This window comes from Canis aureus, chromosome 11, assembly GCF_053574225.1.
Source record: "Canis aureus isolate CA01 chromosome 11, VMU_Caureus_v.1.0, whole genome shotgun sequence".
Taxonomy (NCBI): Eukaryota; Metazoa; Chordata; class Mammalia; order Carnivora; family Canidae; genus Canis; species Canis aureus.
The window spans coordinates 14561338-14588375 of record NC_135621.1 but is presented as its reverse complement, the minus strand read 5'-3'; the positions used below and the strand labels follow the sequence as shown (position 1 = coordinate 14588375).

The 27038-nt window shown below is 45.0% G+C and overlaps 1 protein-coding gene and 1 long non-coding RNA gene across 7 annotated transcripts in view; one reads left to right on the top strand and one right to left on the bottom strand.

Annotated features, from left to right (window-relative positions):
- Positions 1-27038, top strand: part of PTPRB (protein tyrosine phosphatase receptor type B) — a 119046-nt gene that overhangs the window by 7053 nt on the left and 84955 nt on the right. For 5 of the 6 annotated variants that reach the window (XM_077913833.1, XM_077913830.1, XM_077913832.1 and 2 more), the window contains exons 3-4: positions 5000-5256; positions 23814-24087. In XM_077913833.1, coding sequence (XP_077769959.1) covers positions 5000-5256; positions 23814-24087 — 531 coding nt within the window. Of the gene's footprint in view, positions 1-4999; positions 5257-22932; positions 23023-23813; positions 24088-27038 lie in introns of those variants that run through there. The other variant, XM_077913834.1, reaches the window with a different exon arrangement.
- LOC144323413 (uncharacterized) lies at positions 3081-5581 on the bottom strand. Its single transcript, XR_013388860.1, has 2 exons — positions 4463-5581; positions 3081-3886 (listed from the first exon to the last, which is right to left on the bottom strand). It is a non-coding gene; the product is annotated as an uncharacterized LOC144323413 (long non-coding RNA).

Sequence of the window (27038 nt, the reverse complement as noted above, 5' to 3'; positions counted from 1 at the left end):
AACTGGCTGTCAGAGCCATTTTAGGGTTTGTTTTCTCTCTGTATGGTTTTAAAGGGGCCTCGCTATTGACCATTGATTTATGTATTCATTGGAAATCATATGATCATTGATTACTGATATATGACTCATGTGATCATTGAAAAATATCTCACATAGCATCCAGAGCCCCCCAACCATTTTCAGCCTGTCACATGTCAATGAATTTATCAGGGCGTACCCATAGCTACCTGTGACCTTCATGGGCCCTGGGCACTTATGTGTCTGTGGGCCCCTTCTTCCATTAAAATTTTAATTAATTAATTAATTAGATTTTCAGAGCCCTCCAAATCCTCATTTTTTTCCCTATTGTGTGAAAAAATCATTAATGTTTTCTTGGACTCTGAAAGTTTTTTGGTGTATTTTTTTTTAATTTTCAAAGAAATTAAATGATCTTGTAGGCCCTATAATATCATGAGCCCTAGGTGCTTTGTCTATTGTGCCTAATGGACAAGTCAGCTGTGGGCACCCAGAGTTATTCACCCACTCTCCATCCCCCTTTTCCTGACCTGCCTCAGCATCCCTCTCCTACAGCCTGGTAGGGATGAATTTAAAAGCCATTCTTTTTCCTCCACCCAGCCTGGTTTCCTTCTACCCACTATCTAATACACATACGTGTCCCAAAAGAAAACATGGGACATTGGGATGAACCAGGCACATCTTCCTAATGCAACTCATAGTATAGTAGTTGAGTAATCATTAGGCATTTAAAAAGTATTGCTTTCATGAGTTTTTCATTTATTTTTCTCACTTAAATTTTTTTACTGTGCTCTGCTTTGATGTTTTCCTATCCCTTGTTAACTTCCATTTGTTAATTTAATTTATTTCTAATCTTGGATCTTTTTTAAGTCTGTTAAAAAGCTTTTGACCTCTGAAATTCCTATGACTTCTGATTTCTTGGTTATGTGTCCCGCTGTTTGCAAATTCTCCATCTTTTCACAAACTTTTTACCTCCTTGTTCACTTTCTCAAATTTTAGGTATGCCTTTTTTATGTACATACCTTTATTTTGTTGATTACATTTTCTGAAGTGTTATTCCTCTTACCATTTCTAGAAATTATTTAGACTATAATAATTCAGATCCCTTTCACTGTATGTTTATTCCAGCCCCATCTTGTTTAATATAGTTAATGTATTATATGTATACATAAATCATCCTTTTTCTAAAGTATCTTCTATTTCATTTGTTATATCTTTTCTACATTATTTCCTCGCTTTTGAAAGGCATATTATATTTGGCATCTTCCTACAGAAAAGCAAGTCCCAATATAGTTGAAATTTTCTGTCTCCAAAATGAGTTCTGTTCAAATTATTCTGTTTTCAACATGTTTGAAAGTTATTTGTATCATGTAGGGGAGGGGAACTAAGAAATTGTGTATTTTTATCATTACATAAAAATCACATTTCCATTATTGATCATATCTGAGCTAATTAATAGACTAGCTAATAAACTAAAATACATGTTGTTCTTTAAAAACACATATTCAAAATATGGTCCTGATATGGTGCAGTCATTGCAAACCATCTTACAGATGAGCTGTTTACAACTTACGTGCTAAAATCGTTTAAATTGGACCCAGCATGGTGGGCCTTATCTTGAATTGTGTTCTAAGAGGAATTATGTATAATGTGGAAACAATGTGGTAGCAATGGTACAATAAAGCTTTTTAAAAATAGCTTCAACATATTGTTCCATTGTGTAAGAACTTTTCCTTGCATTTTTCAAAACACATCTTGCTCTATCATGAACTGTAAAATGTATATACCTTTTTAAAGAACATCAGAAGAATTTCTAGATGCCAACACATCCAAAGATCTACTATTTTTATTTTTATTTATTTATTTATTTTTTAGATCTACTATTTTTAATATAATTTCATAGAACTCATTTCAACAGAGTTTAGGAGATGGAAAGATTAACATATTTTGATCGCCTTACATATTTCTGTAATGGATTTTCTCTCCTCCCATTTACCTTAAATTCCTTCAATACCCACACAAAGGCTGATATCAGTTTTGCTCACATTGTGTATATGGATAAAAACTTATGGTTAGATATATATTACAATCACTGAGAAACTTGTTAGACATGCAGGTGCTGGGTCCCACACCAAATCTCCTAGTAAAGGGCCTAGCCTTCAGTATTCTAAAAAGCTCCAAAGGGAATTCTGATGCCTACCAGAGTTTGCCTTAAAACGCAGAAAATTTGGAAATTGAATGTTAAGACTAAAGTTTCTTTCCTGCTTCTTAAATAGCACAAGTTAAAAACACAGTCATCAAATGAAAAGGTGCTGGCCTTGGATATTCTGTAGGTTTTCTTTGGAAAAAAGGTAGTGGCCTAAAATGGAAAATGGACTTGTTTCATTTGAAATGTTTTAAAAATACATTTAGAAGTTTAATTAAAGACAATTACAGAAGTTGGAAATTTTTTTCCGTAAGATGTTCCAAAGCAACATGAAATGGTAATAAGCTATGTTATTCACAGAAGAAATCTCAAGAGTGTTTTCATCATTTATCTAATTTTGAGACAGTCCTGTATTTAATTAATATATGTAATTAATCATGCAAGTTGACTAATAGAAAAAGTTCCTAGGATAAGAACTTACCAACAACTCCTCAGTGAAGAGGAATCAGCATAGGTTGACATGCTATGACACATAATTGCATGCTACGTATTTGGAAGCTTGTTTTTGTCCTAACCCCACCATTAAATTTTTTTTTGAGGGTCTGAGAGCTACAATTGTCATAGGTGGTAGTCAACTCAGAGGATCAGCATTGGCCAAAGCCCAAAATAACCAAAATACTAATCACCACATACAGAAATTTTTACATCTCAACAACAGAAAAATGTCCACTTGAAGGAACATTCTAGCATCTAACTGACTGCTTTTTAGACTTTATTATAAAGGACTATTGCTACTAGAACAAGTGGGTTTGTCACATAGAAATCCCAGGGATAAGTAAGTCTATGTTCAGAGTGGTGACGTGGACACAGTGGCAGTGGTAGTGGCGCAGGATTCAGAAGGAAAAAAACAAACAGAAACTAACAGGAATGTCCAAAACTCTATCCAAGTCTGGGTCTAGTAGATGTACAGGTAGGGTTGTCAGATATAATACAGAACATTCAATTACACTGGAATTTCAGATGAATAACAAACTTTTAGTATAAGTGTATTCCCAATAGCATCTGTAATATAACCTTTGCAATATTGTATATTTGAGATATGCTAAATATTCTAAATTAAGAGTTCTTTATCTGAAACTCCAATTTAACTGGGCATCATGTACTTTTATTTGCTAAATCTGGCAACCCCACATACAGGGTACTTTGGACAACTTTCCACATTTCAAGGAAAGGATGCTTGATAGTCATTATTTCATTAACCTTTAAGAGAACTGCTGATATTTATTTACCTCTTACTAAATTTTAAAAATACTTTTTCCGTTTTCATCCTCTTTTTGTGCTTAATCCCTCCTCTTCTTTATATACATTATCATATAAAATATGTCAGTATCACATAAAATGTCAGTTGACATTGGAATGGGAATATATGAGATTCAAAAGAGGGCTCAGTGAGGTGGACTTGAATAGTGAAAATGTGAAGATTAATAGCCTCTTCCTGGGACCTTCACCAGCACATAGTAGTTGCTTAAGAAATAGTTGGTTGTGGGTCGAATGGGTGGCACAGTCGGTTAAGCATCTGACTCTTGGTTTTGGCTCAGGTCATGATCTCAGGGTCATGAGATGCAGCCCCATGTCAGGTCCGTGCTCAGGGCAGAGTCCGCTTGAGATTCTCTCTCTCTCTCTCCCTCTTCCTCTGCCCCTCCTCCATGCTCTCTCTCAGCCTCTCTACAAGAAATAAATGAATGGGAAAAAAAGTCGGTTGAATGAACCACTAAAGGAGTAGGAAAAATAAAATACTTTTTCTTCCAGTTTTTAAACCAGAAACTTTTCAAAGTTATAGTCAACTAATTGGGCAGGATTTTATATCCCAGGAAACTCTGACGCATAACAGAGTTGTTAGAGGTATCTAAACATATCCCCTCGGCCCATAATTTACAGACCTTTCCAGTGCTTCATATTATGCAGTTGTTCTCTAGGTTTTGTTACACAATGCATGGTCCAAAAACCATCAGCACCAGCAATGGCATCTCCCGAGGGCTTGTAGGAGTGACCGCTGTGACAATCTTTGCTGAGTCAGAAGTGGTGTGGTTAGCGAGATCCCCAACAGATGGGGAGCACATTTTAAAATGATGGCTAGGTGAATCTAATTCATAAACCAATCATTTTTAAGTATGGGCAATCCAGCCTTGCAAAGTAAAGCTATCAATTAATCCCACCAGCTCCTAAGTTTTAAACCAATTGACTAGCCTTCCAAAGACAGGGCACTTAGAAACTATAACCATCCCGGGATTTGGTACTCACACAAGTAGGGACAGAACCAGTTTACACTGAAGTAAAAGAAAGTCATTGCTTTCCTGGGAATCATCAATCTTCATGACGAAGTTCGGTAAGTTGTTAGCTGTGATTCTCAACCTGGTATTTTGTTTAATGAGCCCTTTGAGGAGTTGAACGAAAGTTCCCCACAGAAAACAAGGTTTACATGGAAATATATTCAGGACTTGCATCAAGTTTTTTGAGATTCATGGACCCCCAGAAGCCAGTTTGGTGACTCTCTAAATGCTCATAAATTCTGTCTTCCACACGGAGCTGAGGATTTCTGGTAGCAGTTTCCACATCTCCCCAGACCCTCTGATATCAATAGATGGGTAAATGATGGGTGGATTGAACAGGGCCAATTAGCATCGTCACACTCCAGGATCTTTGATGTTTCATACAACTGAAGCTCATCCACGTGCCTGTGATGAAAGATGTCTTCTTTTTCTAAAGTCAAATTGCTTTTATGTGAGGAATCCACAAAACATGAAGGTAATTTTAGCAACTGTCCTTTCTTTACCTCAGCTGGCCTGGGAGCAGAAGTTTCAGTAAGGAGCACTAGAAACACGGCTCCACCCCAAAACCCCACTACTCTTAATGCAGTTCCATATAGCCCGGAACACCTTCTTAGGAACACCACAGAGGCCTTCACCAGGAGCACAACAGAACGTTACAGCCACAGCAGCAGACAGAGTCAGCACCCCCATCTGCAGATGACTGGAACGACAGAGACATCTTGGATCCCCTGGACGACTCAACCCTTCCCCAGCACCACTGAACAGGTAAGGGGAGAGCGGGTGTGGAGTGTGACTTGGAAGGGTCTCAGAAAGCCCATTGCTTGAGAACATTCGCTCTGCTGGAAATGCCACTACCCACGTGTGTGGTTAAGGAGCCTGTGTCCCAGCTGCTAACTCTGCACAAACGCATTTTGTGTGATGAAAAACTCTTTGAGATGGACCTAAAAGCCCTAAATCTTTATAAGGTAAAGATAATTTGGCTATGATGTCAAAACGCCCTCCTGCAGGTTGGTCACGTTTCTGAACCAAAGTCGGGGTCCATAGTCTTGTGCTTAACCTTGCACCAGGATATAGGAATGGAAACCCTGAAGATTCCCCTGCGTAGGCGTCATAATCGATGCTCATAAGGGAGTGGAAAGAGTCACAAAGCAATGGAAGATTCTGGAATCTATGATCTGTGAATATGGTCAAATAAGTGAAGGCGCCTAACAGTTCCACAGCAGCCCCCACAGAGTGACAGGAGTCAGATGGCCAGGGGGCGGCGACCGTGCGGTCGTACAGTCTGCTCACGTCGTGTTGTAGTTTGAAGTGTCCATCCCTTCAGTTCTGCTTACCTCCCACGGTTTTAGGCCTCTGTTTGGGGCCATCGTAGTGCAATTACAGAAGTGTAACCCGCAAAGGCGGATCAAAACTGCTGCTTCATTTGGCAGTGTTTAGCCGGCTTCTAATAAACCAAATAATGGAAAGAAGGTAAAAGCCCAACACTAGGTGTGTGACTTAACACCCATTTGGGGCTTTGCTTTCTTTCGCATTGTGCAGAATTTAATGTTGCATCTGGTCCCCGGCTAGTAGGGACACACTTCATAGTTGATCACAAAGCAAACATAACCCTTTGGAACTTTGTTTTTATATTCATTTTTCCTTTACTATAAATCGTCCTTGCAAACAGGTGCTTCCCTTGCCTCTGAGTAGAATTTAGGAAAGCCTCATGACCTCTCTGGATGCTCTTTATACCACTTTAAAACTCAACACTCATTCTCAACCCATGAATAAAGATATTCGTTTCAGGAAGTAACCCACACTGTAAATTCAATTTAAATGTGAGCTTGTCCTCTCTTATCATCCCTTCCCTTTAGGCTTGAAGTAGGGAAAGGGGGCTTGTCCAAAATCTCCCACTTCCCACCTAGCTTTTTACCCACCTCTCCTAGTTGGATCATTATGGTTCCAAACCTGTCAGGGCTTAGAAAGTGGGGAGGGAAGACAGGAAATGAGAGCAGGAGAGCTGGTACTTGAGATTGCCATCAGGAGTTGGCACAGGACTCGCCCTAAATCTCCAACTCCTGAGTCCTTCTAATCATGGACCTGAGTGAGATTTGACACTTATTTTGAAATTGAACACTTTTTCGTGGAGCACCTTCTTGTTTAGGCTGAAAGCATCTCAGCCAAAATGTCATCTAACACTAGTTTGCTAAGAGCATTCACTTACATTTGAAAAAAAGTGTGTGTGTGTGTGTGTGTGTGTGTATATATATATATATATATAATGTATATATTTGTGATATTATGACATATATATATATACCAAGTATGTCAAATAAGAAAGTGGTATAAAGAGCATCCAGAGAGGTCATGAGGCCTTCCTAAATTCTAATATATATATATATATATACATATATGTGTGTATATATATAACTTCTTTCACAACTAATACACAAAAACTTAAGTGTATATTTTAAGTATATAGCATATATTATATACATACATACCAGTACCGAAAAAGAAATAAGCATAGATTGTACCGATATACCATATGTATCATATACTATAGTGATATTCATACTACACTATAGTATGTCAAATAAGAAATATGCTGAAAGTATAATGAGAACTTATCTGCCTGAATATTCAAGAACTAATTGCCTTTTAGCAAAAATATTTTCCCATTTTTGCTCACATTTGACCATTGTGAAACAAACATAGACAGAGCCCCCAGAGGTGGCCAGGCTCTACTGGGATGAGACAAAGACACCCAATTCCATGCTGAAGGCACACTAGCCTTTGGGCCAACCCAGGGCTGTGTTACAGAGCTCACACAACCCAACGCCAGAGTTGGATTTGCAGGCTCAGGTCATGGTAAAGACAGAGCAGGGTGTGTTTTGGTGTTTGTTTCTTAGTCTTTTCCCAAAGTGAAATCCACTGCAATGTTTATGAGCGCCCCGATGCAGCACCAGAATGAGTACGTATCGAGTAGTCATCAAGTCATGACTCATGTCCCAGCTTTTCCTTGAAACTCAGACAAAATCTTAACTATGTCTTGGGAAGCTGAGTGTATAAAAGCTATGGTCCTTCCAAAGGCAGCTTCTAAAATTGTGATTTCCATGACTCTAATGCTTTAGTCAAGGCATCTCTGCTAGACCATCATTTGATTTAGCATGAGGTTTACTCTATAAGTCAATTATAAATAGCTGTAGTTTGATATTTTGAAAGAAAAGGTTACTTGGGAGGAAAAAATGCCTGTCCTTTGAAAGTAATTTTGAAAAGTAGTCTATCTTAATACCTAGAAGAGCATAAGAGAGAAATAAAATCAACTCGATTGCTTGGAATTCGGTAAAAAAGAAATTCTTTGTGTGTCAGTTGTCTTCTTCATCAGATAGCACCTGGTCTGTGATGAATTTGGATTGGCTTAGTATAACTGGGCTGCGAAGTGAGGTGGTCTGTTTTCAGATGATGACAGGAAAAGTCCAAATGTGAGGATGGGGACTGCATTTATTGAACTCTGCATCTCCCGAATCTGAACATAATGCTTAATACATTATAAAGTTGTGTAGAAAGGAAAATAAAGGTGTATGATGGAGTGAAGAAAAATAGAGGGGGAGTGGAATGGCATGAAGTGCAGTGGAGTGGAATGAAGAGGAATGGAATGGTTTGGAAGCATATAAGAAAGTTTGAGACTGCAGCTGAGGCATGGGATTATATTCATTTGGTTTGATTGTTTATTATGAGTAGGACACAATTACCACACATTTCAGATGGATTGGTATTATAAATTCAGTGGTTTTTGTTCTTTGATGGAATGGAGAAGAGTGGAATGAAACGGAAAGGAGAGGAGTGGAGTGGAGTGGAGCAGAGTGCAGGGAAATAGAATGGGGAAAATGTCATGGAGTGCTGGATAAATGAGTCGATTGAGGTGGTATGGAAGTGGGTGGAATTGTTGACACTTGGCCAGAAAATGACCCATGACCCATCTACTGTCAGTGTCAAGATATGATGGTCATGTTGAAGAGCCTCGTACTTTTTTATTGCCTTAGTGTTGTAAAGTTTGTGTGTATCTAGGGCTTAATATGTTTAATACTTTAGTGTTTCATTCAGGGGCTAAGTCTCCAGTCCTTTTTCTCACTTCTGAATCCCTCCATTTCATCTCTTAATCACCCTTCAACCTCTCCTCCCCCTAAAAAATATTATAAGAAAATAAAGGGAATGAGGCATTGATGATTGTTCAATTTAATAACTTCAGAAAAGTGTTCATCAAGTCAACAGACATTTCTTGAGGACCTAACTAGTGTCAGAACAGAGTGGTTGAGAACTCAGTCTTTGAGGTCAATCCCCTAACTCTGCCTCTTACTAGCTACTGACCTGGCAAGTTACTTAAACTCTCTGAGCCTCAGTTTCCTCATCTATAAAATGGAACCTCTACCTCCAAGAGCTGTTGCAAGGATTGGGAGAGATAATACATGTAAAATACTTACTACAGCACTTGGTCTTTAGTAAACATTTCAGAAATAATAGCTGTTATTTCTATCTTTCACTGAGACACAAAGAGAAATGACAAAAATTGTTGCCCTGAAGGAACGCACTATCTGCTGTGGTGTTGAGGGAAATAGAAACTTACGTAGGCTCTTATGGAATACAAAAGCAAGGTCCCTAACTGGTGTGAAGGTTTCAAGAAGTATCTTCTGGTAAAAGGAATATCTGAAGTAAGCCTAAAGGAGAGCAGAGTAACCCAGGAGAATGGGAAGGAGAGAGGTGAAGGAACTGGGATGGGGTGGAATGGAGAGGTAGAAAGTGATTTCAATTCTTACCTAAAATTTGCATTTTAAAGAAACTTGGGGAGTCTATCACTTTAGTCCAATCTTCTATTCTGTACTCATTTATTCTATGCCTTCCATTTGCCTGACATTTGGGGGGATGTGGGAATAAGTGATAAATAAAATCCTAGCACGGTGTAGTCAAAATCATTGCATGTCCGCCCAGCACTCTGCTAAGAATGTAGAAAAGACTTCAACAGTATAAGAGCCCTGTAGTCATTCTCCCAAGTACAGAAGTTGAGTGTATATTGATGAAGATCTCAAAAACATATTTTCAAGTGGAGTCTCCATCCAGAACTAGTCATTGGTTCCTACTTGTTATTTTAATTAGTGACACTGTTAAATTACCTGCCATACCTTTTGCTCCCATTCCATGTAACCTAGGTGGAATTACATGTAATAGGAATTTAGAACACTTACTGTGAAATAGAAATCTAGAGAAGAATAAGAACTGAAATACTAAGATTTCATGCTTGGAAATGCCATGTATGTCATTACTATTAATTACTGCTTATGCAGTGACCGTAGTGTTCTAGATCCACAATCAAATGACGGATTGGGGTTGGAACATGAGACTGAGAAGGGGAGTGGGGATGACACGAAACACTTCCAAAGGGAAAGTGGCATGTATTTGTGTCTTTCCCTTTCATCCACGGACTGTGTGAGTTATGAGGAATGAACATGAAGAGACACCGTGCAGTATCTACAAAGAAGAGCATCTAGGAGATAAAAATAATATCTAAGATCTGTATGCCACCAACTATGCTAAGCACTTTCATTTACTCTGGGAGAAGGGTACTTGTATCCATTTTCTGTCACTGTATAACAAACCTCCCCAAAACTTAGTAGTCAAAAAAAAAAAAAAAAAAATGGCAGTTTGCTATTTCTCCTGATTCTGTTGGTTAGTTGGGTGGTTCCTTGGGTGCTTTCCCCGGAGCTCACCCTGGCAGGTGCGGGTAGCGTGGAGGGTAAGCTGCCAAAAAGATTCACGATAGCCTGCCTTGCCTGACCAGCAGTGAGTGCTGGCTGCGGGAAGGGGCATCTCGGTGCTTCTCCACATGGCCCCTCTTCCTCTAGCAGGCCCCCCAGCTTCTTCACATGATGCTTCAGGGAGCTCTGCAAGGAGGCAAGGGGGGAGCTACAAGCTCCTGGGGGCCCAGCTGCTGGACTCACACATCTCTTCAGCCACATTCTGGTGATCCATGCGGCCAGGCCAGACTTGAAGGCAGGGAAAACAGATATGATGTTTCGATGGGGAGAGCCTCAAAGTCACATAGCCAAGGGCCATGCCTATGGGGTGGGAGGAAACTATGGCCATGAAATTAATCTATCATGGTATTTATTATTCTCGTTGTTGTTGTTGTTGTTGTTTTGGAGATGCCTACCTTAAGCTTAAAGAGGTTAAGGACTTGCCCAAGGTCAAGGGATTAGAAAACGGCAGAGCAAGAAGAGAGCACGCACACACACACACACACACACATGCACACACACTCCCCTGCACACTCGCTCACTTTATGCTCTTACATAGAGTTCCTGTTAAGGAAGCTAGATGCCAAATGACATAATTTGAAGCAATTACAAATTGCTTACAAATTGCAGTAATGCTACTGCAAAGTTGTCCTAATTGAGTCTTTAGGAGCAGAATTTTTTTCCTTACTTTTCCCTTTTCCCCTCATTCTTCACATCCTCGCCTGTCAGTGTAAGGAGCCTGCCTTTGGAAGGCTGTAGACCTGGGTCAGTACATGGCTTCAAAACTAACTCCCTCTTTCTCCCTCCCCTCTCCTCCTCACCCTAGGCATGAATTAAATCAACTAATACCAGTCGCGGGCCTAGTAGTGCTGGAAACCCCTGTGTAGCTATTGATGTTGTCCCTACCGTTATAATAGCATTACTTGGTGCATGTGTGAGTCTTTACAAGGACAAAGTTGGTGAAACCAGAAGCTTGTCTACCATGTGAGTTAGGAAATATCTAGATCAGTTGTTCTCAAAGTATGGACTCCAGACCCACTGAATCAGAAACTCTGGGTGTAGGGCCCAGCAATCTGGGATTTAACAAGCCCTCCAAGTCACACAGATGCACCTGAAATTTAAGAACCATTGACCGAGACAAACCCGGTCCCTGACCAACGATGTCTCCTTCATAGACTTCTCGATGCCTCAGTTTTCCACATTTGATTGCACTTCGGTGCATTGTGTTAAGGGGTGGTGGGCCAGGGTGCTATGAAAGCTAAATAATTGAGGAGCAGAAATTAATTTATCACATTACAGCCTCCTGCTGTTCCTTCACAGAGGGTACATTCCCTAAGGAGTGGGGCCTAGGGGACACCTGGTGGTTCAGTGGTTGAGCATCTGCCTTTGGCCAAGGGTCTGATCCTGGAGACCGGGGATCAAGTCCCACGTCGGTGTCCATGCATGGAGCCTGCTTCTCCCTCTGCCTGTGTCTCTACCCGCCCCCCCCCCTTCTCTCATGAAGAAATAAATAAAATCTTAAAAAAAAAAAAAAAAAAAAGAAGGAGTGGGGCTTCGGGTGGTTGAGTGGAGCCTGGGCGGATAGGGAACTGCTACTAGACCCTAGGGTCCTTGTGGTGATTATGAAAGGATGTTTCCAGACACAGAGGTCCACCATGAATGCATAAGACGTGGTAGCAGCACACGGGCCGGATTCCAGCCCCAGGCACACTCTCAGCCAGGCACCCCCACATGCCACCCACACAAGGGTAAACTGTGTCTCTGTACACACTCCCTGTGCACTGGCCCAGTTGCAGATGAAGCCAGATGTAGGTGTCAGAAATGTGCCCTGCATAGTCCAGCCATTCGCTCTGGGTCAGTGCACTGGGGGACCGAATGATGAGGGGCAGGGGGAAGAGCCAGATGTGAAGTGGACATTTGGCTCTTCCCCCACAGGGAGAGAGGGGGTGGGCCTTGGACTTCACCTTGGCTTCAAAAGCTGACCAGCCTCTGTCTGTTGGTGTTGGTTGAGTAGTAGACTCTGAAGCCCAGTCTGGCCCCCTCGCAGCCGTGTGACCTTGGGGGGGTGGGTGACACAAGGGTGAAGAGCTAAGGCTCCCATGTTGCAGAAACCTGGTTTAAATCCCGGGGGTGGCGTTTACTAGTTACTCGGCTCTGGTCATAATTGCTTCCTCTGTCTAATGAGGGTAACTGAGGGTCCTCTGCCTCATGATGCAGTTGCAGGGAGTAGGACCTGATTGAGCTGAGAGCCTAGCACCCCGGCTGCCCCCCAGCCGCACAATCAGGGCGGTCACTGCCAGCTCCTGGTCTCTGCTGCAGCCTTCCTGCCCTCGGCCTCGCACAGTTGTAAGAAGCAGAAAAGCTCATGTTCTTACCCAAAATCGCTTTCAGGGGGACAACACGTGCAACACAAACTTAAAAAATGTTCCCGATTGTTTCGGATTCTGCTAAATACCCCCTGAGTCTTGCTTGGAGGCATCCCCCCTCTGCCCCCCACCCCCCACCTCTACCCTGGGCCTGGGAGAGGAATCGCACTTCCTCAGCTCATGAATAGCCATTGTGGTGCTGCTTGGGCCTCAAGAGTGCTGTGCTTCCTTCCATTTGGCCTTCAAAGAGATCACAGCCCACTGTGAGCCTCCAAGGCAGTAACGAGACAAATGCAGAAAATCCCCACCTCCTCCTACGTCCCTCAATTCCGGGGTAACCTTTGTGATGGTGTCATTTTTTTTATTATATATATATAAATATTTTTTAATTGGAGTTCAATTTGCCAACATATAGCATATCACCCAGTGCTCATCCCGTCAAGTGCCCCCCTCAGTGCCCGTCACCCAGTCACCCCAACCCTCTGCCCACCTTCCCTTCCACTACCCTTTGGTGTCACTTAAAGTATAGAGGGGAAGTGTCCGCTGCTACCAGCATTCTGTAGCCCGAGCTAAAGATAGGACAATATGCCCCCTTTAATGAGCCAAATACCTAAAGGGAGAAGTGCAAAGATGTAGCAAAAAGCCCCAAAACCAGAAGACAAAAGCCAGAAAACCATCCCCTGATCGTTCTTCATGAACAAGGACTCTTAGGTGGTCTAGTGTGCTTGGGATACGGGACAAGCAGGTCCCGAGAGTGCTGCGAGGGCGGGAAGGCCATTCTAGGAGGAGTATCTCATGGAAGGGGCGGGTTCCCAGAGGCCCTAATTAATAACCAGCATCTCTCAAGCCCAATCCTGACAACGAGCTGCAGTTTTCTCAGTTTGCCTCTGATGTGGCCTGCCACGTGCCAGCAGCGTAAGATGGTCTGTAATTTACTCCAATTTAAAGTCCTCTGGCTTTAAAATCTCAAGGATCTTTTCTCTTTCTTTTGCTTTTCGTTATGATTTGCATTACTTTGTGTTTTGTGTGCAGCAAAGACGATGTTCACATTTTGTCCCACTGTGAATCACGTGCACATAGAAATGCTGCCCTGAAACAACACGTGGGTCGGGATGGGCTCCCTAAGCGGCCGGAATTTCTCAGGCACGTTGCTTTCCCTGAGCAGATGAGGTTGAGGCGGTGGGGAGATTGGCAAAGAAAGGGGAAGATGGGGCACCTGGGGGGCTCAGAGGTTGAGCGTCTGCCTTCAGCTCAGATCATGACCCCGGGGTCCCGGGATCGAGTCCCGCGTCGGGCTTCCCACAGGGAGCCTGCTTCTCCCTCTGCCTGTGTCTCTGCCTCTCTCTCTCTGTGTGTGTCTCCCATGAATAAATAAATAAAATCTTCAAAAAAAAAATGGAAAGGGGGAGATGGTGTCACTCGAGAAGGGCGATATGCTGACATGGGAAGTCTGTGGCTCTCAGCCCGGCCTTCCAGGCCCCAGACACACCTGGGCAAGAGTTTTAAAGATACGGATTCTAAAATTCTGCCTCCATCGCCACGGAATCAGCATTTACTGACACAGGCCCTCAGCACCAGAGGGGGAAAAAGTCCCCACTGATTATAATATGAGATTAGGTTTGTGATCCCTGTGAGAATAACGGAGTAATCAGTTTGTTTGGAGACATATGATCCAAATCTAACAGCAAGGAAATATCTGACAAATACAAACGGAGGACAATACTAGAGAAAGAACTGACCTGTATCATTCAAAAAGGTCAATGTCATAAGGATCATTTGGAAAGGCTGAGGAATTGTTCCAGATGAAAGAAGATGAAGAGGCTTGACAACGAAATTCAATACAGGATCCTAGGCTGGATCGTCATGTGGGAAAAAAGCAAAAACCGACAAACCAAACAAAAAGCACTAAAAAAGCTTTTATTGAGACAATTAACAAATTTGAAATATCGATTGTGCATTAAAGCATTACATGGTAACAATTTTGAAGTCTCTGGATTTGACAACTTCACGGAGACCACACGCTTAACTCAGGACACGCGCGACTGACCCTGAAAGGCCAGTTCGGGTAAACACAGTATATATGGCGAGAAAGAGATAAAATGAATGTGGCAGGATGTCTAAAAAAAAGGAAAAAACTAACAGCAGTGGAATTAGTGAGTCTGGGTAAGGGCCTCTGGAAGCATCCTATACAATTCTTAAGATGATTAAGTTTGAAAGGAATTAAAAGTCTGCAAAATTAAAAGAGTAGTTCACCTAAGGGCTTTTCGAAGGTGGGGTCCAAGGGCTGCCACTGTTGTTAGGGGAAGAGCAGCGGCTCAGCCTGTCTGTTCAGGACCAGGGGGAGAAGGTAGGGGCAGAGGAAGAGGAATGCAGACAGCCACTGGTAAAGAAATGATGATGAATTTGCAAAAAAGAACAGTAAAGCCAAGAGTCAGAGCTGGAGGATGAGCCTGCTGATGAGTGTGAAGATCAGTGAAAGAGCTCTGCAAACTGCACCTTCCAGCCCTGTGCACAGGGACTGCACACGCCTATCCCACGTGAACAAGCCATGAACTCCAGGAGCCGTCCTCGTCCTTAAAGATCCTTTCCCTTCTTCCCACACTCTGGGGGAGCTGGCAAAGGAAATCCTCCTTGCTAAATCCAGATGAGATCCCAACAAGGGAAGCTCCTGCTTGGGAGGCCTGTGAGAGGCACCTGTGTGTCCTCAAGCTCTTCCGCCAGGGATTTCTAATAGATGCAGGCCAAGGAGCGCAGCCCGTTGCTAGCTTTACTGGGTGCTTACCCTTTGTCTGGGTGGCTGTGAACATTTGTGTCGGCTCCCTGTCTGGGAGCCTGTCCTTCCTTCCAGTCCAGACCAGCACCGCTGGGGAGAGGATACCAGAAAGGTGTGCTTTGCTAAGACTTTTGGCCCTAGTGGCCTGAATCAAGCGACCTCCTGATGATATGAGGAGCATGAGACCGTCCACAGAGTTGTCAGGGTCTGTCCACTTGGAACAGGGGCCGGTTGGCCCTTAGGTTTTAGGTGTTCTTGGGCTCTGGGATACTAGGGGTTGCAGGTGTGCCCTGGAGAGCTGAAGAATGAGGTTATGCTCCAGATTCACACATACTGAGTCATGCCCCTGCCCAGTGGGGGAGACCTGACCCATCCCTCAGTCACTATGAAGTAGACGTTGAGTCTCTACAAACTGGGGATGTGGGTTAGATCATGAAGATACATGGCTCTTTCCTTCACGAGGGTTATAATCTGGTTGACGGTATTATCATTATGTTCTTGAAAAACATGATAAGAACCTTTTTGATCTTCCACTTTGATCACTGTCGGCCCCACCATCCAGGGGCCTCTAGGATGCCCTGCATCTGCCTCCTCCAGCAGAGAAGGGGGAAGCAGGGGTGAGGGGTCACAGGGACCAGGGAAGCAGAATGTGAGCCCAACAAGCCTCCACGTCTTGGTGTTTTTAATGATAAGTCAAAATCCAGATTTTTTAAAAATGTAAAATCTATTTTTCTCAACATACCCACATAAAAAAATAGAATTATTTTAAAAACAATGTGAAGATCACACTATAGAGTCCAGAAAAGGCACATATCCTGGCCAAATAGTGAGCCCTGTGTCTACAACCTTCAGAGAATCTGTGGGAAATAATGTTCTGGCAACGTGATACACAGGAAAAAAAAAAAAAAGAGGACCGACTCCACCCTCCAATCATCACTTTCTAAGAGAGATGAAATAGGTGATCATTTCTTTTTGTTCTGTTCTCCTTTTCCTTAAAGGCCATGTTAGCCACGCTTTGTCTGCCTCCCCGGCTAGGGTCTGGACGTTGGTGGAAATGGGGATCCAGCTCCTGAGGCCGGGGCGGGAGCAGCCAGGCCCACGCAGACCCAGGATGCCTTAGAACCTTGACTCGGAGCATTTGTGAGCAGAGGTTTCCGGGGGTGGGACAGTGGGGACAGAGAGGCAGGAATGAAGATGCAGCAGAAGCCCTGGAGGTCGAAAGGGCGGTTAGTCACACCTTGTTTGAAGTCATTCATCCCGGATGGTTACAAAGCTGCGACAAAAGCTATGCAAAGCCCTTTCTTCCAGATTAAAACAAAACAAAACAAAAAACAAAACAAAACAAAAAACAAAAAAAAAACAAAACAAAACAAAAAAAAACCACCCAGGGTGGGGAAGAGGGGTAGAAAGCGGTGTAGAAAAACCTACCAAGAAACCTTAGAGACGCATCTAAGGGAGATGGAGCCTGGTGCTAGAGACGCATCCCACACGCCCACCCCTCCCTTCCAGGACTTAAAAAAAGGAAACGTTGGCAAAGCCACCAACCTGAGTGGCCCTTAAAAGTCTTTTGTGCTCGTCTACCAAAGAGTTTCTCTGGGGTACGAGATGGAAAGCAACAATAATTTGTTATCATTTGGATGTTCTCAGCACAATGTTCTCATCCATGGACTTGTCATGCTCTAGCATTACCCCGGGCTCAGTGTCCACGACATATTGGGATTCATATCCTTTTATCACCACTAATAATCATGGTATCTGACATGCGTTGAGCCCTTTAGCCAAGGACCTTGCATAACATATGACACAGCCCTTGTCGTTTCATCCTTACGACTCCTACCGCCACCCCCTCCACCACCAACTGCCTTTATTATTTCCATTTTCCTGGAGACCTAAGACCTAGGAAGCTTAAGACCTAGGAAGCTGGAAAGATTCCTTAAATACAAATATTTAAGGTACCTTAATACTTAAAAACAATACCTCTAAACCCAGAAGAGGATAGTCAGGGTCCTTTAAAAACAAAAAACTAAGCAATTTCAAATTACCTTAAACTTGAATGCCCCACTTTTTAAATGAATGACAGCTGCTAGTGAAAGTGTATCCATGTCTGTCATAATTTACTATTGAGCCAGTTCAAATTAAAACTTAGAAAAGGATTCATTGTCTTATAATCATCTTTAATGGACACATTCCCTGATGGTGAGGCCTTCTTCTTCCTAACAATATCTGGGGAAACACACACGAGGGCCTTGTGACAAAAAGTACTTCCTTGGAGGAAAAAGCATCAGAATTGACCCTCTGTCTAGTATTTATTAAGTCGGTTGCATGTTGCTCCTGTTTCCTTCAGCATCCACATTTTCTTTTCTTTTCTTTTCTTTTCTTTTTTTTTTTTTAATTTATGATAGGCACACAGTGAGAGAGAGAGAGGCAGAGACACAGGCAGAGGGAGAAGCAGGCCCCATGCACCGGGAGACTGACGTGGGATTCGATCCCGGGTCTCCAGGATCGCGCCCTGGGCCAAAGGCAGGCGCTAAACCGCTGCGCCACCCAGGGATCCCCACATTTTATTTTCATCGAGAAGTTATAAACATCCTATTTGTTCCAAATAAACATAATAGAAACAATATATTTTGTAAAATATAAAAATATGTGTATGTCATATGAAACATATTATTATATATTATATCACCAATTCACTTATTTGACACATTCTAAAATAGTTTAGGACCTTCTAACTCACCTCTTCTTGCAACCAGAGAGCTCAGATTTCAAATTGAAAAGAAAAAGAATAAGGTATTACTAAGTCTCTTGAATAGAAAACGGTATCTGGTGCAGGGTTTATTGAAAACCGGCTACACTGCGGCATTTCTGATCCCTCGGGTTGTGAGCTAGAATTTACATTTCTAGCAACTTCTCAGAGGATGCCCTGCTGTACCTTGAGAGCCAGCATGCCAAAGAATAGGACTTCCTCCCCCCTCTCTCTTTTCCTCCTTTTATCTTCCCTCCCTCTCATATCTTTTCCCACCTCGTTTTCTCCAACATCGGTCTTTGATGCCTTGGCCCTTTCTCCTTTGTTCCTGCTTTTCTTTTCCTCCTTCCCTTCCAAGATGATATGGGGGCATCCAGCAAGAACGTGTTTACAAGGACATAACAGTATTTACTGAGCAGGTACAAAGATTCCTTCCCACCTCCCTCCCTTGCTTCATTCATCCATTCTCTCAACAAATATTTGTTGAAACTCTTTCAAGCCAAGCTCTATGTGAGAAGCCCAAGACCGCCCTAAGGGAATTCCCCATATGCTCAGGAAAGGCAGGCATCACAAGCATACAGGTCATTATATTATTACCAGGTGTCATTAATGCTCGGAATTAAACAAATGGATTACTGAGATGAATAATGATTAAAGGACGCTTTTTCCTTGAGGGGTCAGAAGGGCCCTGGCCCCATAAGGGGGGTCTTTAAGCTGAGACCTAGAGATTGAGAGGAAGATAACCGAGCAGAGACCCTGGGGAGGAGTGCTCCAAGCAGATGGACCGGCAGGTAGAAATGTCAGGGGGGCAGGAAATGTCAGCCCCTGTGTTGGGGTGTCTCCAAATTCGAGGCCCACTGAAAGTGCTCAGTCAATATTTGCTGAATGAATGAGTAAAAATGATCATCAGACCCAGGCCACCATAGCGTAAGAGACCAGCAGAAGAGAGGCCAGGTTACCAACAGCTTTTTAGGTCACGGGTGAGGAGTTTGAATTAACAATAACTTCAGCAATCTACTCTGCCCTCCCCACTTCCCCCCTGCCGCACCCGCCCGCCTCCCCCCCCCCCCCCCCCCCCCCGACCTTTCCCACACCCAGCTCAAACCCTGATCTGCAGGAGCAGCTCTCAACGTGTGGCCCCCGGACCCCAGATGACCGGTTGTCTCCGTCAACATCTGTGTTCACGAGCTGATAAGAGCCGTGCTTTCATCCATGAATGCATAATTTATGAATATGTAAATTATCACAATTAATTGCTAGGACAGCTTGTTTAAAAGGCAGCTGTTTGTCCACTCTCCTCTAATCAGAAGCAGCCCCACCCCTTCCTGTGCAGTCTGGGACAGGTTTCCTAGTGGCAAAGAGAGGAGGTCCCAAATTCCTGGAATGCAGTAACCTCCAAAGCATATGCAGTGTCAGGATGCAGGATAAATCGGTTCAAAAGAAGTTGAGGAATTCCAAACAAAGATGAGAACAAAGGAGAAGAATGAATCAATTTATTTATACTTTGTACAGTAGTTTCAAATAAACTCCTCATAGAAGAAAACAATATCTGGCAACTTTCCCCAGGCCCAAACTGCTTTGAATCCATTACAGTTCTAATTCCTTGTATTGATAGAATTGGTTTTTAGAAAAGAAAAATGTAATCAGTAAAAGCCTGAGTTTAAACCTTTCCTCCTTGTCGCATACTATGTGAATCCTAATTAATCCTAACTTCAGATCCACTGATTTGGGGGCAGGAGGGACTCTCCTGTAAGCCTTAAGATTCTCTAGGAAAAAGAATTAGGGGTTACATAACTTTGGAAAAGAAATGTCCCCAATGTCTCCTGGTCCTTTCCTTTATGCGTTGCTATCAGTCTTCATATATATTGATGGTAAAACAAATGATAGCACATGATTTTACTAAGTATGTGTCTCTCTTTGCTAGGTCAAAAATAAAATAATCCTATTTAAAGAAGTCATTCCTTCTTTTCCAAATTCCTCTTTCCAAGGGCATTAGTAGCAGATCACTACTGATCTACTGATCTGATTAGTAGCAGATCACTAGCAGATTACTAGTCCATGGGTGAGAACGTTGTGCTGAGAATGAGTAAAAATGGGATGATTTTTACTGGATGCACCCCGACACCTGCAGCAGAAGCAGCCCCCCAGCGGATCCTGTCCCCTGTCGACCTGACCCTTCTGTTTCCCAGGAACTCACTTTCCCCTTTCTCCGGGATGGGACTGAATGAATGATAACAAATTATTGTTGCTTTCCATCTCGTACCCCAACCTCTATGTTATGCTAATAACATAGAGTCTGGAAGCCTCTAAACTGTGTAGTAAGGATATTTTGTTATCGTCTTGTTGGATTAGTCCTTCAAATTTTGTCTTTCTTGATGCATTTGCCTGCACCAAAGGAAGGATTGATTGTAGGAAGAATGTTAGACAGTATGGTGAAAATGAAACATAATTTTTAGATTAACTTACAGGGTACAGTAGCTTGTGGCAAAAAAAAAATGATGCTTGGCAAAATTTGGAGGAGATAGGACTTACTGAAGATTTTGGTAAAGGACAGAAGAGTATTTGGTATATTTGGGTGAGAAGATTTCATATCCGAGCGGCAACTTATGAGAAAATTTTATGAACCTCAATGGATAAGACAAAGCGAAAGATAGGCAGCAGGAGCTAGGAAAGCGCAATGTACTTGGTGGATGAATCTTTTTTTGTTTTTTGTGGATGAATCTTTAAAATTCGTTTAAAAATGTGATCGGGATCCATGCTATTCCCAGACACACCGATATCTGGACAGTATGCAAAAGTTTACATAGGTGCTTTCACACCTGTGAGCTTATTTATTGGTCATAAATAGCTCTGGGAAGTATTTCAAGTGGTATGATTCCAGTTTGACAGCAAGGAAACCACATTGCTTTCTGAATACAGCAAGAAAAGAGAAAGGTAATGTTGAAAAGGAATAAAGCTGCAAAAAGACCTCTGTAAGGGCCGAAGGCTGCCCCCGTAGGTGACAGACGGAGGTGGGGACTGTCTCTGATGCTGCAGAAAGGCGTGCCAGGCTGTGAAAAGCCGTTGAACTTGGGGGCAAAATACGGAGGGGCCACAAAAGCTCTCTTGGAAGCCAAGTCTTTTCCTTGGGCAAGGAAAGAGGAAAAATTGTTTTCCCAGAAATACACACAGTTCAGGTTTGACCTTTGAGTGTTTGCTGACTTGAAAAGGAGATTTGAGATCTCTGGTCTGGCTGCAGACTGAAAGCCCGTAGAATCTCTGGAGAGGTAGAAATTTCATTGTTTTCATTAAAATATTTCTTTAAAACATATTTTCTAAAAGAATTGTGAGAGGAAAATTGTTCCTGAACAATTTTCACCTTTTTTCAGTTTTTCCTCAAATTAGATACAGTTGGTACAGAAGTCGATAGTATAGCTTTATGTCTGATCTGCCTATCTGGAAAAAAAAAAAAAAAAAAGAGGGGAGTATGACCTTCTTCCTATTGACTTGGCTCCGGAGTATTCAGTTTCGAAAAATTAAAATGTGAAAAACCTCATCTCCTCTGGCAGTTGCCGGGGATGGCACCCAGGAAAAGCGGTCAAGCATTATACAAGCCGTGGCAGCACTTGCTGTAATCACCTGTGTGCAATGACACCGTCTGGCTCTTTGGTTGTTGGGGACTCTTTCAAGGTCCATTTTCAGATACATGATCATTCAGGTACCAAGTTGGTCGCTAAAAAGCATCGTTAGTGCTGAACACGGTAAATTCCAATTTCGGTACTAGGTGTGGCAGCTGGGCCATCAGTAGTATTTTCCTCAAAGGAGAGATTTCTCGCCTCCTTCCGTCGCTTGGGCAATTACGGACGCAATGGTTTTCACTACTGGATGGACCCGCTTTGCCGTTTGGTCTGTGCGGCCAATGACGGGCGGTGAGGACTTGTTCTTGGTCAGCACCTTGTGCGTGAGATTCAGGGGGTGCAGCGACCTGGGTCCCATCCCGGAGGAAGGGGAAAGTGAGCTCCCGGGAGACAGAAGGGTCAGGGCAACAGGGGACAGGATCCGCTGGGGGGTTGCGTCTGCTGCAGGTGTCGGGGTGCAGGGGATGCCCTGGGGCGCAGCGACCTGGGTCCCATCCCGGAGGAAGGAGAAAGTGAGCTCCCGGGAGACAGAAGGTCAGGCCGACAGGGGACAGGATCCGCTGGGGGCCTGCGTCTGCTGCAGGTGTCGGGGTGCAGGGGGTGCAGGGGGTGCAGCGACCTCGGGACAGGATCCGCTGGGGGCTGCGTCTGCTGCAGGTGTCGGGGTGCAGGGGTGCCCGGGGGCGCGGGCAGGGGCGCGGTGAGGCGAGAGGGGCGGCCGCACCCTACTGAAGGCCTCCGGGAAGGGAGCTGTGCGGCGGCCCAGTTGGGCCCTGGGAACGGAGGCCCCGGGAAAGCGGCGGAGGAAGGTAGGAAGCTGGGGGGGCGGGGGCGCAGTGGAGGGGGCGGGAGCCACCGCGGCCACCGCCTGGGGGGAGGGCGGGACCACCGGGTGGGGAAAGTGAAAGTCGCGGGGCGGAGGGGCGCGCGGGGGGCGGGGGCTCCTGGGCCCCCCCCCCCTCGCCGGCGCATTGTTCCTCCGCCGGGAGACGAGGAAATTGCCTTTTGATTGCGGAAGTGGCGGCCGGGGCCGGGCGGGCGGCGCGGGTCAGCATGGCAGCGTGGGAAGGGCTGCGCCCCCCGGCCCGCCCCGCCCCGCCCCGCCCCGCCGCCCGGCCGGGAGCAGCCGCCGCCGCAGGGGCCCCGCGCGAGGCCGGCCCGGGGGCAGCGCGCCCAGCGCAACAGGTGCGCCCGCGCCGCGATGCTGGGCCGGGGGGCCGGGCTGGCCCTGTGCGCCGCGCTGAGCCTGCTGCAGGTGAGGCCCCCGAGGGCGCCCCGGGGCCCGCCCGGACCCACGGCTCGTCCTGGGGCCCCCGTCGCTCCCGGCCCGCCCCATTCCCGACCCTGACCCCGACCCCGGGGCAGTGGCCGCCGGCTCCCCGCGGGGCTTCCCTCGGGCTGCGGGGTGAGGCCGACGGCGCGCGCGGGGTCCCCGGGGGCGGACACCCACCCCCCACCCCCACCCCCACCCCCGCCCCCGGGGCAGTGGCCGCCGGCTCCCCGCGGGGCCCCCCCACCCCATCCCGGAGCAGGTGGCCGCCGGCTCCCCGCGGGGCTCCCCTGGGCTGCGGGGTGAGGGACCCGGCGGCGGACACCCCCCCGCGACCCCGACCCCGGGGCAGTGGCCGCCGGCTCCCCGCGGGCCGCCCCCCCCATCCCGGAGCAGGTGGTCTCCGGCTCCCCGCGGGGCTCCCCTCGGGCTGCGGGGTGAGGCCGACGGCGCGCGCGGGGACCCCCCACCCCCACCCCGACCCCGGGGCAGGTGGCCGCCGGCTCCCCGCGGGGCTCCCCCCGCCCCCCCTCCCCGGAGCGACTCCCCTCGGGCTGCGGGCGAGGCCGACGGCGCGCGCGGGGACCCCCCACCCCCACCCCCACCCCGACCCCGGGGCAGGTGGCCGCCGGCTCCCCGCGGGGCTCCCCCCGCCCCCCCTCCCCGGAGCGGCTCCCCTCGGGCTGCGGGCGAGGCCGACGGCGCGCACGGGGACCGGCGGGGACCCGGGGGCGGCCCGCGGCGCCCTGGCTGCAGCCGCTCTGCTTGGTTTGCAGGCCGGCCCCGGGCAGCCCGTGAGATGCAACGTCACCGTGACCGAGTCGGCGGCGGCCAGCCGCTCCGCGTCCCTGCGGTGGAGAACCTCGGGGTCCCCCTGCAACTTCAGCCTCGCCTACGGCAGCGACACGGCCGGGGTGGCCTGGTGCCACCCCACGCGGATGGACAACGCCACCTACGGCTGCCACCCGGAGGACCTGCAGGCGGGAACCCTCTACCACTTCAGGATTGTGTCTCTGGATGGAGAAGAGACCACGGTGCTCTTGCAAACAGGTAAAGGGCGGCAGGTGCAGCCGGCGGCGCGGGCCACTTTGCACTTTGCAGGCGGGGGGGGGGGGGGGGGGGTGGGGGGTTCACCTGAGGTCCAGGCAAACAGGACCTAAAGGTAAAGACGCCTGTGAGGATGAATATTGACCAAGATGCCTAGTTTCCTCACATCTGGCCAGAAGCAGCTTGGTTGACAGTTAGAAATCTCCTTAGTGCTGAAGACAGCGGACCGGCTCTTTGAAGGGGGGTTGGGGGGGGGGCGGTGTGCAGCAGAGAGGAGCTGTGGGTTGTGCAGGGAGTTTATTAAATTTGTCAAAGCGATGTGGTCTGAGCTTCCATCACATTAAATTGTCAAGCCCCGGGATAATTTTAAGTAAATGTTTTTAGAATAAATAATGGAAGTGCAATGATGAGGGATAGGCCTTTGGCAACTTAGCTTTATTTTTGGAACCAGGACATAAAACTTTCAGGAATAGAATAGAACCATTCACGGGGGGGAATTTGAAAAGTCCCTTCAAATGAGGGCATGAAAATTCATCTGTAGGACTTGAATAACCAAAACAGCCTAATATCAGAGAAGGTCCTTTAACCAAAGGAACCTCAAGTCACTTATTTTCCTTAGGGTTCTGGTAAACCCTTCCAGGTGTATATAGGAAGAGTTTCTCTTCCCTGCCTCAGTTTTCTTGTCTGTAAAGTAAAATAAGAGTGTCAGACTTGGCCACATTCATACCAAGTGCCAACCACTTAGGTAGAGGACTGTCATGCTCTCACCTCGCTATTCCTATCAGCTCCCCACTCTCTAAATTCTCCAACGACTTTGATGTTTTATGACTTCATTACTCTTCCTTTTAACCTTATCTTTACTTGTCACAATGGTGAACTTTTTACTTCCATTCAGAAAGCCTAACAGAAAAATTCTGGAAGGCACATTTGAGAAATGTGTTGTCCTTCTTGCAATTTCACGTTCGACCTGAACAGAGATTGGCTCCTTAGCCATAGTATTTTAAAGAGATGTGAGACCTTTCAGTTCTCAGGACAGTTAGAGCAGAGTCAGGAAATGCAGCCAGGTTCATGTAATAAGTCAATCAAATATCAATTCCCTTATTTTTTCGGAGAAAAATTAAGAAAGCCTGATTACTGAAGGCTTCCTTCAGATGAAACTTCGAGATCATTTCAGAGATTTGCAGGAACTTAAATTGAAAAGAAATACTACTGGTGAAGAAGTTGGTTATGTTTTATACAGAACCAGAGAGAGACTGAAATCAACCACATAATTAGAACATTTTACATAAGTTCAAGTGGTTAGGTTTTTAGGCATAAACTCGTTGGTCCCTTGGTGTGTGAGGATAGTTTTGTGAACACTCAGATTGCCGCTACTGTGAAATTTGTGACATAGAACTTCCAGATGTGTTCGTTGCATTTGTTAAGATGTCTGTTGAATGGAGCAGAACCAGGTTTAAAAATAGGAAAAGGACTCACCGTGGGTGTCACTAGTCGGATCGCACTCCAAGTTTAATCATGCATGTAGGTGTGCCAAGTCCGGAGACATTTGTGAAATGTAAGAAATATTTGCATTTTATTGACTATGTTGAGTTAAAAAAAAAAGGCTTCATCAGCATTCAAGTTTTCATCACTTTTCTGAAGGAGTTACTTTTTACAGTATCACAAATAAACTTTTCACCACAAATTCTATGAGGTCTGTGATAAATGTGAAGAATGAAATTTGCAGGTGACGGTTATAGAATGTTATATGATAGTATAATGCTTAGGATTCTCTACATTTAAAAAATAATTTTATTTAAATAAAGATGTTTTTAATGAAGATTTTTTTTAATGTTTTGGGGAAGATTTTTTTTTTTTTTGGTTGGTTGGTTTGGTTGTTACTCGCTTTTTGTCATCAGCGCTTTCTACATTTTAAGGACATATGTGAATTTTTTTTATTTAGTGGAGAGAAAGTACTAGGATTTCTCTAAATTGCTAAGCTGCAGAAATGAACTCTGCGAAGCATGTTTTATTCTTAGTGAAGTAGGAGCAGCTAGTAGTAGACTATTAAGTCTGGGATATATATAACTTCAAACAAAAAAGAGTTATTCAAAATGTGTTGAGCTCTCCTTACTCCATTTTGCCGGTCTGATTGGTCTAGAATAAAAGAGAATGAGAGCAAGACATGATTTGGCTAAAGATACAACAGTTGCTTAGATTATCTCTGTATCATTCTGAGTGTGATTTGTCTGATTGTTTTTCCTGATAAGTTGTCCGAAACAATTAGTTTAATGTCATGTAGACTTGACCTTAAAGATAAAAAGAAAAAAAAAAAAAAACTATAACTAAATGGGAACTGTTTTACCGACAATCAGTGTTCCCCCCAGATTTTAAATCAGAATTAAAAAAACATATGTGGATTCAGCAAACATTCATCAAGCGTGGGTACTGCAGGGAAGTATGCCAAGTGGTGACTAGTGTGCTCATGAGGACGCTGAACAAAACCCAGTCCCTGCCCTGGCGGTCTGCAGAGGGGAGGGAAGGTCATGATGAAGGTGGGGACAGAGCTTTCCCATTTCTTTCCTGGATGAAGACCCTGCCCTGCCCCGCAGACGCCATGCTTCCATAGTCCCAGAGACATTGGGCAGTTCTCAGGTTTCTTTAGTCATGAAGCTGGTTGATGCGATAACCATAAAGTGAAAGCCAGATTATTTTGTTGTGAATTTGTAACAAATCAAATAATGAAGACATTATGGAAGAACTCTAACACCTATAACTCCTGTCCTCGGAGTCTAAGCAGAGGGCCGCAACCCGGTGGCTCCTAGGGGTGTCTAGGTGTCTAAATAGTAATGTGTTTGGTTTGGCTCACATAACATTTGAGAAAAATCCAGATTATTTTACCAGCTTTAAAAATGGAAAATTCACATAAGTACCAGATTCATGGGTTCCCCTAAAATATCGCAAGATTTGGCAAA